Source organism: Emydura macquarii, unplaced genomic scaffold, assembly GCF_026122565.2.
Source record: "Emydura macquarii macquarii isolate MOO-44397 ecotype Brisbane River unplaced genomic scaffold, CSIRO-AGI_Emac_v2 contig_1483, whole genome shotgun sequence".
Taxonomy (NCBI): domain Eukaryota; kingdom Metazoa; phylum Chordata; order Testudines; family Chelidae; genus Emydura; species Emydura macquarii.
The window spans coordinates 15,312,751-15,328,425 of NW_027131620.1; the positions used below are offsets into that span (position 1 = coordinate 15,312,751).

The window sequence follows — 15,675 nt, forward strand, 5'->3', positions numbered from 1 at the left end:
CTGTTTTCTCCTGCTCCGAGGACACAAATGTATTCTTGCTGATTAGCAAAATCATAGGCCAAGAGCTGTTCCTCCTTTCTCTTTTACTTTGTCTTTAACAAGAGCGTATGAACTTCAAGATTTTCAGATGACCTAGACACGACCTTGGTTTGGTCAGGTTTTATCCAATATTCTGGCCTCTCATTAATAACTGAGAGGTATTTTTGTCTTCTGAATTGATTTTCAAACTGGGAATGAGGACTCCTGGGTTCTCTTTTCCGTTCTACCACCAGCACTGGGACCTGGGAGAATCATTTTCATCATGGGGAAGGGGGGGGAAGGTGCTATGAAGTTAGTAAATTATTTGCAAATTGTTTTTAGCTCCTTAGATGTAAGGTGCTATAGATGTTTTTGTAAGAAAAGGAAAACAAAACCATTGAAGACACTGAGCATATAGGTAAGTAGATAGTGTTGATAAGATGTTATGGAAAAAGTAAGGCAGCAGGTATCTCCAATATTTTCTATGATTCCCTGTGTGTAGTTTGATATCTTATAGTGGATCCTCTTATATTTTTCTCTGATTCTCTAATTTTACTGATGAGGCCACTTGGTTTCTGAACCAATGCATGATGGAAATGGAGATGGAAAAATGAAATCAAATGTTGATGATTGTTACTATTTTAATGATTATTTACATTTTCCTAGTTTGTCCGTCAAATGCAGCAGCTCTAGAGATGAATGTGAGCAGTTGCTTTAATTATTTTGTTGCTTTCTTTTGCATTCTCCCCAATTTGCCTGTCCCAGATGTGGTTTAATGTGAGGTGCTCAAACCTGGACACTGTTTTCCAGTTTCTGAATACAGGTAGAACAATTCTGATACTATTATTAATGGCTCCCTTCCTCCCAATACAGCTTTTGCTTAGCATCTCCAGCATAAAAGGGAGTAAGCACAGCATTTGTTTGCTTGCACATTAGTGATCCTCAATATAAAGTCTTTCTAATCTTTCTATTCCTCTCCTATTTCTTGTTAGTGCTGCATTTTGGCAAAGGATTTAGAATCTGTATTTGGGATGCTGGCATTCAGAATATCCCTCTAGTCATTCGTCTATTGACAACGCGTTTCATCATGTACATAAAATAGCGGGCATCACCTTTTAAGCACAAGAACGGACTCAGTGAAGGCTTAAATTAAACAGGGAGAAATGTGCAAACGTTCTGATTTTTTAAGAGAAGAAACAAAGACCCACAGCGCAGACCTTGGTAGCATATGCTCTTACCAATGAGGTAGAGTTCAACATTAATGCATCAGCTGGAAATCTCACTAAGTTAAATATTAGTGGAAGAGTTGTATTAAAGCAGCACTCTCTCTGGCTGATAACAATCCTATGACTACATTAATCAGTGGGAACTACTCTCCTTAGGAGTAGAAGCAGCTGTTGTGCGAGCTAATCCCAGCACAAAAATAGTCATTTCCCCCTAAAAAAATGCATTTGTATCAGTGAGAAGAGAACCTGGGGAAGTGGTGATCATGAGTTAATCACACCCTTAGGGGGTGGGGATTATGGGCATTCACCTCCATCTCCCTTACTTCATAACATATCTGGAACGTATAGCACATGATAACCACACCCCTTGCGTCGCCTGATCTCTGAAGGTATGTCACAGAGTTATGAATGTTTCCTGTTTTATGCATTTTCTGTTTAGGAGTTACTAAGTATCCAGCCAGACATTTACACTCAAGTTCCAGTCCATTTTTTCTGACATGCCCCATAATATTCAGGGTAATAATTATGTGTTGCCTCATGTGATGGGAGAGTCATAGATCCTAAGAGGGGAAAAAAGGACCTGGAGGCAAAAGCTGAACTGCCAGACTCAGAATCCACTTGAAAGATAAAGCAAAAACAATGAGGCATATGTGAACCTTAATGAATATGGTGCCTGAATTTTGAAATGGAGAATAATGAGGCCAATGGTGCAGATACAGTGTGAGATGGAAAACTGCTAACTTCCTCTCTATTCCCCTCAGAGTTGTTTAAAAGACAGGACACCTAATTAGCCAGGGTTTAATGTGTTACCATCTAGCTTTTCCACTTGTTAGAGACAACGGGGTTGCATTTGGATTCATAACATTGCATTAAATATTCAAATTCATTCCCCTATCCAGATTGATTTGAAATTTTAAAAATATGTGTTCATAAATAAATGTAATACTGTTGTTAAGGGACACTGTTCAACATAAAAAAATCACACCTGTGCATCAAATAATTTTTATCTGCTATTGTCACAAGTTACAGCTAAGATGCCTATCAGTGAAAAGGGGAAAAATGATTTCTCATGTTTGATGCTTGTTCGCTTTGTGGATTTCACAGCACTTTGTGTATAATCAGTACTACTGGTTATCACAAAGTTTGTGTGAGTTTCACAAAGCAGAAGGGGAAAGAAATATATTAAAAATAGGATTATAAAATCACAGATTGGCTGGCAGACTCAGGGACAGAGATACAACCTGAAGTAACTTTTAGCTTTAAAGAAAAAAAAGACTAAATTTCAAGCTGACAGAATGCAATGTTATTATTATTCCATTTACTTTAAGGAAAATAATACAGAATCATAGAAAAGTTAAAATCATGGAATTATTTCTATGCATATTAGGTTTTGTTGCAAAAATATGGTTTGGAGCTGCACTATTTATTAACGCTCCTTTCCAGGGAGATTAGAACAGGAAATCTGATATCTTTGTTATCTTTATCTGTTGCCCTATGGTTTTCAATAGCCTATAGGTATAGGATTCCCATCTAAAGCTATATTTTACATGTGCACTAATTTGCTATGCAACTGCAATGAATGTGCAAAGTGAACATTCCAGTGTGCAAAATGTAGTGTACGGTCGTAATCTGCGTGTTCTAGAAAGTATGGAGGAAGAGGCATGGAAATATTTTTATGTGGATATTTTCAACTGCAAAATATGTGTTCAGCTGTCAGTTTTAAGTATACAACTAGAGATGATCATTTTGAGGATGGTAGGGAGAAGTCTGGCAGAGACTTTAAAAAAAAAAACGTTTAGCCGAATAACATCCTTTTTGCTAGGAAGTATTGCAGCTGAGTTTGCATTTGAAAAACCTCTTATTTCCTCTGTTTAAATAATCTGCATTGTTCTTCCCTCCAGTGTTTATACCTTCCTTTATAACTCATATTACACTGAATCCTATCTGCCGGTTTTAGTTTCAAGTTTGAGGACACACGCAATTAGCAGCACATGCTTTTGTCTGCTCTCTGTTGTTATGTTTTTCATCCTAAGTGGTTCAGTTTTTACAATTAGATTCTATCAGATGTTTGCAAATCTTTTATCTTTGAGCCATATGAGCTGCATTCGTGACTGAAATACTTGACTTAAGTTGGAAATCCTTTTGCTCTGTTGAATAATCAATTATTGTGGCGTCTCTGCTTGTCATGCATAGAGTTCTCTCTTTTCTGTGGCAAAAGTGCTGCACTGAGCATGTGAAAAATATTCAGAGAATACAATTCATAGGAAGAACGTAGAGTTCAAAAGAAAATGTCTATTGGGCAGCATAGCCTTTTCCTATGTATACATTTCTTAGCCTCTGATATGTTTGTAGGGAAACAAGAAGCAAAAATAAGCTTTTAGACTCCCAAGTACAGCAGCTGCAGCTGCACCTGTTGACATGGCGCTTTCTTCAAAAAGAATGTCGTTTCTTCAAAAAATAAGCACAAAAATTGCTTTTTCCAAATGAAGTGGTGCATATCTGCAGCAAAATAGGTTTGATTTCATTTATATTAGGCTCCAGTCCTGCTTGCACTGAATTCATGGAAGTTGTTAAACAGATTTCAATGAGCGTATGATCAGACCCTAACTCTTTTGGGGACGTAGTTTTCAAGCATGGTGCATGGTAGAATGAGATTATACCCATGCACCACAAGCAAAATTCCTCTTTGTTTTATTTAGATATCTAACATTTATTGCACATATTAGCTTGCACTTACAGGTCAATAAATGCATGGAGTGGCCAATCACTGTGTCCTGACTTTGTTTTAAATCAAAACCTTCTGCCTCCTCTGCAGTGTAGTCAGGACATGGTGTGCTATAGAATGGAAGAGCTTTGAGAAGCACTACAGAGACAGTGACATTTTTACTTGTGCTCCGGACCTTGTAGTTTTCAGATCTATGACTTGCATACATACTGGAGATACATTGAAAATCATTATCAGATAGTGGAGCTGCATTCAACCCATAAGATCACAGCTGATATTCACAAGGTGCTTTAAAGAAGAGGTGGCACTTCCAGGTCAGAGTGGAGGCACATTGGTGGGGCAGTGTGGGGGAATCTTCCACTGCTGCTGCCCAAGGTGTATCTGTTCTGTGGACAAAGAGAAGATATCATTCTTCATGGATTCATGTTGGCTAGCACCTCTCATTAGCACTAAACCCGTTAAAAACAATACAAGGGGGAGGAAAAACCAGACATACTCTGTTGCTTTAAAGAAACCCAGAACCAGCCTGGGTTGAACAAACTACTCTCAGAAAGGCTCAGCTGGAATGAGGATATAAAGGGCTCGATTTTCCCCAGCCTGGCACCAAGTGTGTCATCAGAACAGTAGCATCCTACACCCTCTTTGCACTCAGAGTTACACAGGTGTAAATGATAAACCAAAGTGGAAGGCAATGGAGAATCAATGCCCACAAATCCCAGGACTGTCAGACAGGACGGGGTTCTGGCATTAGCCATGCTAATAAAGTGATGGGCCTGCTTCTTTCTCTGCTGGAATGTTGTGGGCCAAAACAGAGGGAGTTGTGGGTTTTCTTTATGTTAAACATTTTGAGAAGTTTTTCAACATTGACTCCACTTCACTGCATGAGCAAAGCTAATACAATGTTTAAAAGATTGGGTACTTCTCATGCAAAAGGGAGGTTTTATGAGAACAAAATGACACAAACCAGTATGAATTTTGAGACATAATGTAAACAGATAGCCTAATTGTTCTCTGCATGTTGTATGTTGTCACAGAATCCTGACCCAGGCCAGGGAAAATGTAGCTGGGTTTTATGGAGGGTAGGACAATCCTACCCATAGTCAGACATCTGGGTCTCTGTCTCTTGAGTGCTTTTCAATGTACTGACAAACACTCTCAGAGATTACTCTGCATCATAAATCTGTTGCTAAAATAAATAAGCACTTGTTGCCTTTCAGAAGTCCTGGCAGCTCCCCTTCCAGGGGAGGGGTGTCTCAGAGCACAGGCTCAGGGGGCTCGCTCAGCTCTGTGCCAAGCTTGAGGGAGGGGGAGGGTGCCTTTCTTCCAGTCTGTGGTTAGCCATTCCTTTTTTATCCATATGCTGGCAGTGGAGATTTATCTAGCACTCAGGTAGGTGTTCTATTGGAAAAGGACGAATTCCTGTTCCTATTTAGTATGATGGCCTGTTGTAAGTGGAGGACCATTTTCTCCAGATCTTGGTGATATTCCAGAAGGAGCTATCTAGACATGTACGTTTCCAAAGCAACATGTGGGACTTTGAGCTGCAGAACACCTTTTATTGATTTTAATGGGAGTCATGCAGCAAAAGTATTATGCACTGCTTTGGACATGTGGGGCTGAAACAGATGACTGTAATGTATGTCTGTATTATCCTCTCCTTTCTTTTTGAACACTCATCTCCTGCCTTATCTTGAGCCCAGAGGAAGTAAGAACAGCCCTCCCATGGGATCTTCTTCTGTGATTTTTGATTGACAGTTACAGGCAGGGTGAAAACTGGGAAGCCAGCTCCTTTCCCTGTTGCATATGTTACCCAGTCTGTAAATTGCCTTAGAGCTTAGGATAATTAACTCTGCTACCCTAATGGGACTCCTGGTTGTCAGCACAATACGTTTTCACTCCATCACCCACGTGACAATAGCCATTATCAATCACCACTTATAATTTTCAGGAAGGAAAATTTGTAGCTGATTGTAAGTTCCCAAAATGGCTTGTTCCGTACATGATGTAAAAAGGGGCCCTCGCAAAAGGGCAATAATGGGTTTAATAAACTGAAAAAAAAACCCAAGAGAATGAAATTGCTGGGTTTGTTCTTAAAAACTATCTGTTTTGAATCTGATGGTTAATTATTATTATTACAAATTTATATAGCCCTATAAATTTACCTTCTACTGTATGAAGATGAACAGTCACCACATTCATTTGTTTACAGCACCCAACATGTGAGAGCCCAGAAAATGCAATACCAATGCATCATGATTCTCATGAGAACAGTTGAGCTGGTCAAATAGTTTAGCCTCAGGATGTGGATTTCATTTTAAAAGGTTAAACAAAACTGATTAGTTAGTAAATAAGTAATGAGAGTACTTTGCACTTCTAAAGCATTGGATATCAAATGGGTTCACAGAAAACAATGAATTAAGCCTCCCAACACCCTCTATGAGATAGGTACTATTAATCCCATTTTACAGCAGAGGAAAACTGAGGCACATTTCTTAAGTAATTTGTCCACGGTCACATGGGGAACTTTTGGGCAAAGACAGAAATGGAACCCAGACTTTCTGAACCCCATTCTCCTGCTTTGTAAGATTGTTATTAAATCCTTAACAGTTACTAAGAACATTCTTTAAAATTTTGATATTGTGCCCCTTCTCTAATTGTGCAGTTGTCCAAATGTTTTAAATATCTCCAAGCGCCGACTCATGGAATTTCATATTCTGTTTTAAGTACTTATCTGGCCCCCCCTTAAGACGGTATCGGTATACCTCATAATCTTTAGTGTATTTATCCTCACCACATCCCTGTGGAGCAGAGAGTCGTGTTATCCCCGTTTAGGCACAGAAAAGACTGAGGGGATGTCTACATTGCAAAAAGCAAACCAACGAACTAACCCCCACAGGGCTCATGCTAGAGGGCTAAAAACTAGTGTAGAAGTTGCTGCTTGGGCTGGTGCCAGGGCTCTGAGACCTTGCTCCCTCACCTGGTTTTAGAGCCTGGTTGGGAACATCTACACTGCTGTTTTTAGGCCTACAGCATAATCTCTGTGAGCCTGAGTCAGTTGACCTGGGCTCAGACTCACTGCTGTGGTTTCTGCAGTGTAGCTAGACCTTATGTGACTTGCCTAGGTCACACAAGAAGTCTGTGGCTGAGCCAGGAATTGAACCAAGTCACCTAACCAAACCAAACCAATCTTCTACCCTAGGTAGAAGGCCATTAATCTGGTGTGGAAGCCCTGAAGTGAAAGGTCTTAGTTCTGTTTACAGCCTGCTCTGCTGTGCCAGCACTCTGGCTCCACTCCATTTAAACCTGGGGTTCTCAAACTTTTTTTGCTGGGACCCCCTTTGAAAATATTTCAGGCTGTGTTGACCCCCCAAAAAAGTGATGACCCACCCCCATGCCATGCCATTACCAGCATGCCCAGGGGCTGACAGCTTGCGACCTCCCCCCCAATAACCTTGTGACCCCCTGAGGGGCATGACCCCCCCAGTTTGATATCCCCTGATTTAAACTCACTCCAGCTTCCTTTCTGGAAACGTGGATTGAGGCAGCTCAGCAGCAGTTTGCTATTCAGTCACAGAACTTAAAAACAAACAAAATCATATTAAAAAGAAAAAGAATATTGAGAGCAAGTGAAATATTCCAGCTGGGCTAAAAATGTGGGCCTTAAATGCCATATTATGTATCAAAAGGAAACAGCCAATTTCACTAAGGTTTTTTTAATGGATCTTTTTATCCAATTGTGGCTGGCGATAAAATAATATTGGTCTGAAAAATGATTAATTATGAGTTGACAGTGGTTACAACTATTTGCCAACCCCTCATCGTTGGTGATTATTGTCAGGTTCCAAAGCATTCCCACTGCTGTGCCCCAGCAGGCAGTGGCTACTCTGATCTGAACCATCTGAGTTGGAGTCTTTAGGAATTCTTCACAGCTGACAGCTTGTTCATATCAGTCCAGACAACACATGCCCATCGCTTACACTTTGTCCAGAGAAGAACTCCTGCTGAGCTCTTGCTGTTATTTGGGCCTCTCTTGTTCCCACCCCAGATTGTTTGGTAGGCTGTTCCTTTCTGGGAGCTGTCTATGATCACTGTGTGATTGTCTGGGGACCACTAAGACTTTTGGCTCATCAGGGACTGTTTAGAGGTTATAGCATTGGTGTGAGAGTCAGGACTTTTGGTTCTGCCACTGTCTGGCTCTGTGTCCGCTGGTCAAGTCAATTAATCTTCTGTGCCTTGAATAATGAGCATAATACTTTCCTACCACCCAGAAATATTGGGAAGATTAATTAATTAATGCTTTGTTCTTGTATAATGCCTGTCGACCTAGGATTTCCAAAGTGTTACTATCACTGTTATTTATAGTATTGCACACAGGGATACCCAACTATTGGGTACACAGATTTTCAAAACAATGCAACTTCCATAGGCCGTTGAGAGCGGAGTTGTTTTAAAAATCTGGCCTATAGGGCTTGATCTTACACCACTGATGTAATGGGAGGTGTACCTCTGACTTCAATGGGAACAGGATCAAGCCCATAGAAAGGGCTATCGTTTTGAACATGTCTGTTTGCATATGTGCAGCAGGAAATGATTTGGTTTTTTGTGTAATCATTTAATGTAGTTAGGCGTGGTTTGTGCTAGCACCAGACATGTGACACAGCACAGTACGCTTTGTATGTCTTTCCTCTTTTGACATATTTTTCAGCATGCAATGCCTGCACTCATTTAGCAACATAGTCGTACCCTTAGACTGACCAACAGCCTTTCAGAGACCAGCATCTACAGCAACACACATGCAGCTTTCTTCAATTCAGCAAGCTTCTTAGTGCCTTTCTTATGCAGCTGCCCCCAATCACATGTTTACAATTTTCCTTTTTTAGGAACTAGCTAAGAGGACACCCCCTAAGCATCCCGATCACCAAGCGGTCCAGAATGCATTGCAGGCAATGAAGACCGTTTGCACCAATATCAATGAGACCAAGAGGCAGATGGAGAAGCTGGAAGCCCTTGAGCAGCTGCAGTCCCACATTGAAGGATGGGAGGTATGGTAATAGATCAGTGGGGCTGGTAAACCCTCTGTAGATAATTAATTATGTTGCATAACCCAAAGGACTGGAGCGCAATGACTCACATTGTACACAGGGATCTCCATATGTCTCATGTACATAAATGCACTTTAAGGTGTGCATGGCATCACTCTGATGGGTTTAGAATCCAGTGTTTATTTTGGACATGTGAGCTGTTCCTCAATGGTAGCATGAAAGAAGGAAACTTGTTAGATTTGAAAGGGATTTAAATTTGGAATGAATAGATCTTGTTTGAGGAACACAGAAATCTAGAGGATGGAATCTACGATGTTCTAAATTCCTCTTTCTACAAGTCTTGAGTTTTACCAGGAGCTTTCAAAGTTAACTCACCTGTCTTAATAAAAATTTTCTGTCTCCCCCCACCCCCTCCCACTGAAATAATGACAAGTTATGGCTGCTATGTTTATATTTGCTGCTGATAGGTAACTCATGGAAGGGTTTCTAGTGAAGTATTTATTAGTTGGTGCTGGGAAAGAGAAGGGGGAGAGAGAGAGAGACTGACAGAGAGAGAATGAGAAACTTTGGAGAAAAGGCAGTTTGGAAAGGAGCCATCCAGTGGTAGATTCTGGCAATAGATTTAATGCAAAAGTGTTTATCAGCTTTGTAATTTGATGTCTTTAGCTAGGCCATGCGATTAGCAGTGCTGGAAGGCTAAGGGGGTGTACAGTTCATTTTTACTCCACCATAGGGATTTAGTGGTGTTAAATGGCTTCATGGAGAGATTGGCATTGGGAGTTTAAAATATCCAGCTGAGTGCTGCCATCTGAGGAATCCTTAGCTGATGACATCTTTCCAGAGGTCATGTAAACTTCCTCATGTTCGGACTTTTGGGTGTGCTCCAGGACTGCTTTTTTTTGGTTTTGTTTTGTTTTAAACCTTGCTCATTTTTTCCCTGAAGGATGTTCTTGGCATCCAGTTGAAGACATGAGAGCAACACAGATATCCAGCTGTGTGGTTTTTGGATAGCAAGCTCAGCAAACAAAGCCAGATAAAGTTCAGTATAGCAAGGCTCTCAGAAGTAGTTAAAACCGTTACAGATTTGATGTGACTTGGGGAGGGGGTCAGAGAGGCTAGCGGCATGTCTTGAACTCTGAAGCCTCAATGGGGACTCTGCGAGTGACTCCATGATGTCATATATAAAACAACATCCAAACTTCTCACGTTTTCTCGGAGTTTAAATAACCTACAGCAGCCTTGTGGGAAGGAGAACAGTTTGAGGTCTGTTTATCTTCACTATTTTACAAGAATCTCACCTAGGTCACTCAGCCCATCAGTTTGAAAGTTCAGAAGTGTTTTTCACTAGCTATAAGTTGTGAAATATATTTCTGAGGCTGCTACTGGTGGTCTGAAGGTTGACATACCTTCACATATTGTAGAAAGAGATCAATATTAAACATGTCATTTCTTCTGATGTACATTTAAGCAAGTTGGAAACTGTCTTGCAGTTTCTTACCCTGGGATTTCACACTGCTAGGGTCTCACTAAATGCTGTCACTTTTGAGCAAGGTGGCCATCCCTAGCACTGATGGGGATACAGAATCCATTTGCAATTCAGAACCATGTCTTCTATTACATTTCACAATTTATTCCCAGTGAGAAAGGCTCTCAACCTATGGAAACTTCCAGCTGTTGGACTAAGCAAAATGTTTTCGTTTACCAATGTGGTGATATCAGCTGCAGGGTTGGGTGTGGAAAGAGAAGAAGCATGGATGGATTTTTTCCCCTTGTTTTCATTTAATCTTTTAATCACAGTCTCTCCTTTAAAATAGGAAATCTTCCCTTTCTAATCGTGTCGATGTGGAGCCTGAAATGTTAGCATTGTGTATATAAACTCCCTGCACCATCCATTCTAAATCAACAAGGCCTCTTGCTTCCAGCAGGCTTAAATCGACAGCGCATGCATTGTCAAAAAGCAAGCAAATATCACCTTGATATACTATCTAGGCTTTTTATGATTACGAAGGAAGCTGCATGACTCTCTGGACACCTAATTTTGGAAGAGCTCCACTTTTTCTATTGTTTCTAATTAAATTAACCAGGGCAGTTTTATTGGCTTCCCTGACTCTGCCCTCCCTGCCAGATGTCCAAGTGGGGTCTTCAGTCTTCATCCCACTTGCAGTCAGTGCTGCCATCATCATTTTTAGAATGTGAAATGATGTGACATCTTGCTACTCCATGCTCTCTCTTCCTTTTTTTTCTAAAAGTATGTCTACACAGCAAATGAAGGTGTGATTGTAGCATGGGTAGGCATACCTCTGCGGGCTTTACTCTAGCTATCGCAGGTGCTAGTGTGGATGTCATGGCACAAACTTCAGCGTGGGCTAGAAACTCAAGTACATACCAGGGTCCTTGCAGTTTGTACTGAGATTGCTAGCCCAGGTCCACACCCCCATGTCTTCACTACGACTGTTACCTATACTAGCTAGAATTGCAGTAGCTCAGATAGGCTTACCCATACTACACTCATGCCTTCCTTTTGCTGTAGATATACTGTAACCCTCATTTATCCTCTAACTTCACTCCAGGTTAGTATTGGGTACTGTTTTTATTTTTAAAAGCATTTTCTCTCTTATGCCTCTTTACAACATCTCCACCAAGTGTTCTGTGTCTCCACCAACTCCATCTTTCCATCACAGCCCTACTCAGTCCTTGCACAGGGCAGAGTCCTGGCCTAATGTTGTTTCAATTCATTTCTGAGACATAATGTAATGATGGGATGTGCTATACTGTGTCAGGGACAGGAAAACATCTGCACTTTGAGGGGAGGGTCAGTCCATCAGGGTGAACTTTGCTCACATTCATTTCTCAGTGGGAACTGCGCTAAATCCTGGGCAGTATAATTTTTGCATTAGAGTCTCATCAAACAGGCTGTTTTATCCACTTGCTTCATGGTTAATTCCTTTCAAAATTCTGTGGATTTGTTTTTAAAAAAGGGGCGGGATGAAGGGTGTGTGGGGAGAGAAAGCTATAAAGGGGAATCTGGCATGCTTGGGGCTGACAGCTCGCAACCCCCCAATAATAATCTCGCAACCCTCTGTTTGAGAACCCCTGATCTAGTTTGACCTTCTGCATAACACAGGCCATATAACTTCTCCCAGTGATTCCTGCATCAAACTCAGTAACAGACAGGCCTCTGAGTGCTAATTTCACTGGGGTCATTGCTTTTTTCTGACCTTCTTCATCTTCCTTCCTTCCCTTGCACATATTAAAGACTTGATCTTCGGATGCCAGGAATGCCTGCATCTGCCCCATTGACCGCTATGGGATCAAGGATGTTCAGACCCTCTTAACCTAAGGTCCCAACTGCACCAGGGCCTATATTCAGCCATTTGCACAACTGAACATAGGGATTAGGGGTCACAGTTCTGAAATTCAGACATCTCTGCTGTGTGGTCCAGTTGACCACTTCACTTTGTCAAGAGGCTATCCAATACGATGTTTAAGAAAATAAAATATGTCAGGACAGCAAATGGAAATAATCATAGAATCATAGGACTGGAAGGGACCTCACAAGTTCACTTGGTCCAGTCCCCTGCACTTATGCAGGACCAAGCATTATCTAGACCATCCCTGACGGGTGTTTGTCTAACCTGCTCTTAAAAGTCTCCAGTGATGGAGATTACACTTCTTCCCTAGGCGGCTTATTCCAGTACTTAACTACCCTGACAGTTGGGAAATTTTTCCTAATGTCCAATTTAAACTGTCCTTGCTGCAATTTAAGCCCATTGCTTCTTGTCCTATCCTCAGAGGTTAAGGAGAAAATTTTTTCTCCCTCCTTCTATCAACTTTTTATATACATGAAAACTGTTATCATGTCCCCCCTCAGTCTTCTCTTCTCCAGACTAAACAAACCCAATTTTTTCAATCTTTCCTTGCAGATCATGTTTTCTAGACCTTTAATCATTTTTGTTGCTCTTCTCTGGACTTTCTCTAGTTTGTCCACATCTTTCCTGAAATGTGGCACCCAGAACTGGACACAATACTCCAGCTGAGACCTAATCAGCATGGAGTAGAGCAGAAGAATTACTTTTCATGTCTTGCTTACAACACTCCTGCAGATAAATCCCAGAATGATATTTGCTTATTACACTGTTGACTCGTATTTAGCTTGTGATCCACTATGACCCCCAGATCCCTTTCTGCAGTACTCTTTCCTAGGCAGTCATTTCCCATTTTGTACGTGTGCAACTGATTGTTCCTTCCTAAGTGGAGTATTTTGCATTTGTCCTTATTGAATTTCATCCTATTTGCTTCAGACCATTTCTCCAGTTTGTCCAGATCATTTTGAATTTTAATCCTATCCTCCAAAGCACATGCAACCCCTCCCAGTTTGGTACCGTCCACAAACTTTATACGTATACTCTCTATGCCATTATCTAAATCATTGATGAAGATATTGAACAGAACTGGATCCGTAACCAATCCCTGTGGGACCCCACTCAATGTGCCAACCAGCTAATTCTTGCTAAATGTTAAAAATAAATGTACAGAGTCACAGATGTGTAACACATGGATGCACATGCACTTTGATTCGCATACACAGCAGCCTTTGAATAATAGCTGCTTCTTTTACTAAGCTCAAGCTTGAAAAATGCAGCATAATTGGAAAGGGCTGGTTTGGAAAACAGTGAATCCAAGCACAACTCACACCTCTAGAACAACCAGGACTGTATGCATTTATAAAGTCTGAACTCCATTCACTGATGTCTCCCAGATAGCTTGATATCATCACACAGCAGATTGAGACCTCAGTACAGCCTATAAAAATCATCATGGGGGAGTTTTACCCCTGTATGCCTACTAAATTCCATTTAAACCCTTCTAGAGTGGACTGTCTGCATGGGGTAAATTGTTGTGCCCTGGTACCCAGAGGTATCTGTGATCTCACTCAGTGTGTCTAAATGTGTTTCACAGAGTTGTTGCAAGGGTTTGTGAATGGTGTTAATAAATTCTTTGCAAATTGAGCAGTTTAACTGATAATATACATTTTATAATCCAAAGTCAATGTTCTTTTCCAGTAAAATTCAAATCAGGAGGTCAAATTATATAATATACTTCCTTATCTGCACTGCTGACCAGACTAAAGTCACAACTACGCTAAGAAGTTACTCTTCCTCCTAACTAAATTACAAATGCAAAAAATGTTCTCAGTCAGTAAGTGTTACAGAAATTAATGTTAAATGCTACCAATGCCTCAGTGTGTTTCTTGTAAGTGGATCCATGTTAATACAGAGTCAATTGAATCCCAGCACCTAAGCTTCGTGGAATTCGATGGGTTTTTTTCATAGTTTTGACAGATAATATCAATGTTTTATTTTAAAGCATTTTCTTCTATTTTTATTAATTTAAATTTTCACAGTTGCAGGAAATTCTGGTGGGGGGGGGGGTGTCAGACAATAATTATTAATTGCAGCACATGTTAAGATTTAAAAAGTTAAAGGTTTATAACTGTTAAAACACAAATTGTCAACATCCTATGTCAGAATATACGAAGTAAATAACCTTAAAACAAACTAAAATTCTCAAGCGGCATTTTTCTTACTTTGCTTATCTGCAAATATAAATTACGTATAGTAATATTTTTGTCAGTTTGTGTAAGTATGGTGAAATCGATGTTTACTGACATCTTATTGATAAAAATGTAATACTTCCAAGCCTATCTGTACCTGTAAAATAATGCTAAACCTAGGAACATAAGGCTAGACCCTAGGAACTGGCCAAACTGTACTTGGTGCAGGCTTAGTGGGGAGGAGGGGGGTTTATACTCCTTGGTCATGGGGCTGGCTGGAACTGGTTCAGCCTCCAATGCAATTTAGAGCATTCCTACAGCTTAATTTGTGCCCAAATGCAGCGGCCCCTCAAGGTTCTGTTTCACCAGCTGGGAATCAACCAAGTGCAATGACACTTCAATGATCCTCTGTAAAGTGGTATGTGGAGAGGATGGCTTGGAACCAGCCCCAGTGGCCCTGTGACTCCCCTGTGCTGGGAAATCCTTGGGCAGCTAGCTCAACCAGCTTTGCGGTTGCTTTTTGCACATGTGGATTGTCACAGAGCATGATCTGGCCCATAGAAAACACATCCATATGATTCTCACAAGCTGGGCATGTTTAATGAGAACTTGAGGAAAGAGAGCAGCTGCCTAGGTTGCTGACAGCAGGACTGGGGAGATGGATCTCTGGTACGTTCATCTTCTATAAAGATGGTTAACAAAGAACATGACAAAGCTGCAATATTGGGGAGGCTCCATTGCCCATTCTTAAAGCTACACTTGTATTATTTGCAATGCTGGGCACAGAGTCTGACTGATGTTCTGGAGAGAGCACACAGGTGGCAATACAGCAGTCTTGGGATGAGAAGGGATTTCTTATGAAGAAAGATTATTGAGCTGAACAGGGAAATCTTATCCTGGTATATAAGGTTTTCAGTAAGGACATTTTTTAAACTCCAGGGAGAGGTTCATGTAATCACATTTCAAAATTAAGAAAGAAGAGATTATGACGAAGTAACCATTCAATAGTTGTGGTTAGAGCTGAGCAAATAATTGATTTTTCAGATCAGTGGCAAAACCAAATACCATGGAGCTTATGCATTTCTTTCTTTCTTTCTTTCTTTCTTTGCC

The 15,675-nt window shown here is 40.7% G+C and overlaps 1 protein-coding gene across 1 annotated transcript in view; it reads left to right on the top strand.

Annotated features, from left to right (window-relative positions):
* The window catches only part of PREX1 (phosphatidylinositol-3,4,5-trisphosphate dependent Rac exchange factor 1), a 203,145-nt gene that overhangs the window by 97,418 nt on the left and 90,052 nt on the right, over nucleotides 1-15,675 (top strand). Inside the window, exon 7 of the mRNA XM_067554278.1 lies at nucleotides 8,850-9,011. Coding sequence (XP_067410379.1) covers nucleotides 8,850-9,011 — 162 coding nt within the window. The remainder of the gene's footprint in view (nucleotides 1-8,849; nucleotides 9,012-15,675) is intronic.